Source organism: Myotis davidii, unplaced genomic scaffold, assembly GCF_000327345.1.
Source record: "Myotis davidii unplaced genomic scaffold, ASM32734v1 scaffold11, whole genome shotgun sequence".
NCBI lineage: Eukaryota > Metazoa > Chordata > Mammalia > Chiroptera > Vespertilionidae > Myotis > Myotis davidii.
The window spans coordinates 1930594-1935859 of NW_006285791.1; the positions used below are offsets into that span (position 1 = coordinate 1930594).

At 37.9% G+C, this 5266-nt stretch overlaps 1 protein-coding gene across 4 annotated transcripts in view; it reads left to right on the forward strand.

The window, feature by feature from the left end:
• The window catches only part of KIAA1468 (KIAA1468 ortholog), a 102776-nt gene that overhangs the window by 51928 nt on the left and 45582 nt on the right, over nt 1-5266 (forward strand). For all 4 annotated transcript variants that reach the window (XM_006756797.1, XM_006756798.1, XM_015559465.1 and 1 more), the window contains exon 12: nt 1643-1733. In XM_006756797.1, coding sequence (XP_006756860.1) covers nt 1643-1733 — 91 coding nt within the window. The remainder of the gene's footprint in view (nt 1-1642; nt 1734-5266) is intronic.

Below are 5266 nucleotides of genomic sequence, written 5' to 3' on the forward strand. Positions count from 1 at the left end.
CTGAGCCCGACCAGGGGCTGCACCTAGGGATTAGGCCTGCCCTCTGCCACCTGGGAGCAGGCCTAAGCCAGCAGGTCGTTATCTCCCGAGGGGTCCCAGACTGCGAGAGGTCACAGGCCGGGCTGAGGAACCCTCCCCTCCCCCCCGAGTGCACAAATTTTTGTGCACCGGGCCTCTAGTATAAATATAAATGGGAATCAGGTTATTACAAAGTTGTGGTGAGAAGAAACTGCAATATATAATGAAGATATACTGGCTCAACAGTTCTCTCATTTTGTCCAGATGTTCTTAGTCATTAATCTCCTCAACATGGAAGTTTTAGCTAGTTTGGCTAAACTAAATAAGAATTTAAAGTCATTCTCCTGTTTGAGTTAAATTGACATGTTTTTGAGAAACAGTACTGAGCAATATTTGGGCTTAATGTGCTGATTTTAAAGTTAATATGAATTAAACATTCTATTTTGGTTTCCTCAAAGTTGGATACTTTAAACATCTATTTAAATCCTACTTTTTTCCCCCATCAGGTTTTACTGTTTGGAGTCTTAGGCAATCAAAAGTGAAAAAACTGCCAGTTCTTCACTTAAAGTCATTTTAAGTGGAACTTCATTCCAAAGAGAAATATCTTATTTAAAGTTTTATATTCTTTAAGTTCAAGTTATTTATATATTATTCTGTAGAAAAATACCCCAAAAGGAAGTAGTTTCAAATAAACTCATTTTTATAATATAATTTGTGTGGGTCAGTTAATTTGGGTTCTCTGCTTCAGGGTCTCTTATAAAGCTGTAATCAAGGTATTGGCTGGACATATAGTCACCTCAAGTCTTCACTAGGGAAGGATTTGCTTCTAAGCTCACTCACATGATTGGCTGTTGGCAGGATTCAGTTTTTGGACTGAGGGTCTCAGTTCCTCACCGGTTTTTGGTGAAAGGCTGCCTTCAATTCCTTGCCACAAAGGCCACCAAATGGCAGCATACTTCATCAAAGCATGCCAGGTTAGAAGGCAGCTAAGACACCCACCAGATGGAAATCACAGACTTTTTAACCTAATCTCAGGAGTGATAATCCATCACTTTGGCCATTGTTCTTTCCATTAAAAGCAAATCCTTAAGTACAGTCTACAACTCAGGAGATTGGGATTATACAAGGATGTGGATGTCAGGAGATGGATGTCATTGGGAGCCATGTCAGAAGCTGTCTTCCAGTTATCTTAGGTGCAGTACCAAAAATTCTGATTAGATAAATACCATTTTACTAATATGAATTCATAATTTTTATTATAGAAATACTGGGGAACAATCACTGATAGTTTTAGTGGCTAAAAACTGAAGTTCAGTAGGAGCTGAAGCATTGGACATATACTCGCAGAATGCATATGTAGGAAGTTAATTTAGGAGGTTGAGTTTCAGCTTCACACCAATAGAGAACCCTCACAACATGTCTCATAAATGTTGTGGCCACTGGTAGGGGCACACATTTTAAGGAACTCACTATTGGTGGAGTCTAGTCCATTGTTGGAAATGTCTATTTTGATTATAAAAAAATATTGTACTTCATGTGAATTACAGAGTTGACTCATTTTTACCCTTAGTCCTAGTTGTACTTTCTAAAAAAACACGTTTTTATTTATTTGTATTATTTTCAGGCAAATGATACTGACGGGTTGTGTAGCATTTGCACGTCATGTTGGACCAACGCGTGTAGAAGCTGAACTTTTACCACAGTGTTGGGAACAGGTAAATTTATTGGGTTCGCCCTTGCAGGTTTACTTAGTGGATAGGGTGTCGGCCTGCGGACTGAAAGGTACCGGGTTCGATTCCAGTCAAGGGAACATGCCCAGGTGGCAGGCTCGATCCCCAGTAGGGGGCATGCAGGAGGCAGCCAATCAATGGTTCTCTCTCATCATTGATGTTTCTATCTCTCACTCGCCCTTCCTCTCCGAAATCAATGAAAATATATTTAAAAATAATAATAGTACCTATTGGGTTTTTCCCTAGCTATTATATTCTAGGTTATCATAAATGTTCATATCTTCTTTTTAAATGCCATTAGGAAATATGTGGGATATGAATTATGCTGCTATTTGCATAACCCAGCACTGTGATTTAATAGTGCTTAAGGATGATCTGGGATGTTTTGCAGTATTCATTCTCCCAACAAATATTTAAGAAACACTAGTTCCAGTACTGGATAGTGCCTAGGAATACAATGGGGGAATAAACACAAAGACATCATTGTGATAAGAGTAAACAAATCAATGATACAGTGTTTTATAGTGTTATAAGCTGTCCTATATAATAAAAGGCTAATATGCAAATCTGCCTAACAACAGAATGACAGGTCACTGTGATGTGCACTGACCACCAGGGGCAGATGCTCAATGCAGGAGCTGCCCCCTAGTGGTCAGTGCGCTCCTACAGGGGGAGCGCCACTCAGCCAGAAGCCGGGCTCACAGCTGGCTAGCGCAGTGGTGGTGGCAGGAACCTCTTCCACCTTCACAGCAGCACTAAGGATGTCTGACTGACGGCTTAGGCCCGCTCCCCATGAGCCTAAGCCGTCAGTCAGACAACCCCTGAGGGCTCCTAGACTGCGAGAGGGCGCAGGCCGGGCTGAGGGAACCCTCCCATCCCCCCCAGTGCACAAATGTCATACACCAGGCCTCTAATAAAATAAAGCAGGATAAGGGCTAGGGAGAGATGGGGAATGCTATTTTAGAAAGGGTGGTCAGAGAAGAAATCTCTGAGGAAGTGATGTTTAGGCAAGGATCTGAATTAAGTGAGATACTAGAAATACAAAAGCCTTGAGATGGGAGTAAACCTGATAAGCTCAAGGGAGAGCAAGAAGGTATGTGTGTTTCTTTGTGGATAGGTCAGTAGGTAGGTAACAGAAATAATATTTTATGTATATTTATAGTTATATGTTAAAGTATAGAGAAAATAGAGTAAATCTTTGATGTAGGAGATTTTAGTGTTTATAATTCAACTCACTATGAACAATACTTACAGTTTTATATTGAATTTTAATATTCTAGTTCTCTGTAGAACTCAGAATCTTGACTTTCTAGACTTGAAGTTTAGGTAATTAAGTAGCTTATTTTTCCATCTTAAAATGATGGCTTTCTTGTTTACTTATTCATAGTAGTATGGTCACTTATTCTTAAAAAATATTGGTCTCTGGAGTATCACTAAAGCATATAGTCTTTTAGAATTCTGTTCCAGTTTCTTTTAGTATTTATTTTTCTTTTTAAAATTTCATGGAGTTATATCTGGAAGTGATCATTATGCATAGTCATTTTTTATGTCATCTATAGATTATTGTACATACTAATTTAGAGTGAGACTAATAATCACTGAGAGTCAAATTAACTTGGAAACAACACATATAATTCTGGACAATTATTCTTTTATAATTTTTTTCACTTCCTTTATAAGTTGTATCAAAGTACAATTCATATACTGTATAATTTACCCACTCTAAGTGTACAGTTCAGTGGTTTTTAGTATAGTTACAGAATTATACACCTACCACCACAATCAATCTTAGAACAATTTTATCACCTCAAATATAATCCCCAACCCCTCAAACTTAGTTCTCCATAGTTCAAGATTATTTTGGCTAATCTGGGTCCCTTGAATTGTCATATGAATTTTAGGATCAGCTTGCCAATTTCTGCAAAGAAGCCAGCTGGAATTTTCATAAGGATTGCATTAAATCTGTAGATCAATTTGGAGATTATTGCCATCCTAATAATAGTAAACTTTCCAATCCATGAATTTAAGATGTATTTCTATTTATTTAGGTCTTTAAATTTTTTTCAACAATGTTTTGTAGTTTTCAGAATATCATTTATGTACTTTTTTGTTTAATTTATTCCTAAGTATTTTCTTTTTGATATTACTATAAATAGAATTTTTAAAATTTTATTTTCGGTTTGTTCATTGCTAATACATTTGATTTTTTTATGTACATTTAATTTTGAAACTCACTTAGCTAGACTAAAGAAAAGCAAAATGAAAATTTATGCAGAACACACTTGGACATTCAAACCATTCTACTTTGAGGTTACTATTTCTGAATTTAATTAAAAAATGTCAGTTATAAACATCTCTACCACCACCTCCTCTGTAACCTGAATAAACATGGATATTAGGGATCTATCCAGCTGCCTACCTCCAATTTTTTGACAATAGATTGCTATATAATTTTCTTTGCCTAATTTTAGGCATCCAATACTTTAATGAATTATGTCACCTTTTCATATGGAAATATGAGAGCAGATATACCTCTTTTCCAGTCAAAGAAAAATTTATATTCTATGAAGACGACATATGGGAACAAAACCCAGCATATGTCTTTTTTTCTTTTGGTTATTTTTTGTTTTGGTTCAGTATAGTCATCACAATAGCAAAATCCCTTTGTCGTGCATATGCAAACATAAATGGATTAAAGTCTGCTTACTTTGAAAACAAAATCTCATCACTAGTCTAAGACTCTGGTTAAATAATTGATTAACTTATTTTCTAATCCCTTAGCTTAGCGGTTCTCAACCTGTGGGTCTCGACCCTTTTGGGGGTCAAACGACCCTTTCACAGGGGTTGCCTAAGATCATTGGAAAACACATATATAATTGCATATTGTTTTTGTGATTAATCACTATGCTTTAATTATGTTCAATTTGTAACAATGAAATTGGGGTCACCACAACATGAGGAACTGTATTAAAGGGTCGCAGCATTAGGAAGGTTGAGAACAAAAGAGGACTGCTTTAGCTACAAAAGAGGACTAATGAGTCATTCCTGTCATAAACCATATATACATTAAAGCCTAAGCAACTGTTCGACTGTTAGCTATGACACGCACTGACCACCAGTGGATAGACGCTCAATGCACAGGCATGGAAACATGTAACAGACTGATGAATCTCAGAAGGAAGCGGGGAGGGAGGAGTGCAAGAAGAGATTATTAACCAAAGACCTTATATGCATACTAGAGCCCGGTGCATGGCTTCATTCACCGGTGGGGTCCCTCCTCCTGGCCTGCAGGGATTGGGCCAAAACCACCATCTAACAATCCCCCGAGGGGTCCCGGATTGCGAGAGGGTGCAGGCCAGGCCAAGGGACCCCACCAGTGCACAAATCTGTGCACTGGGCCTCTAGTATAGTATTCGGAAGCTGGGTTTTCCAAATATACTAATGTTTGTATGGAAGGAGAAAGTTGTCCCCACCATCCTAAGGAAAGCCTAGTCTTAGGCAAGCCCACAATAGACACC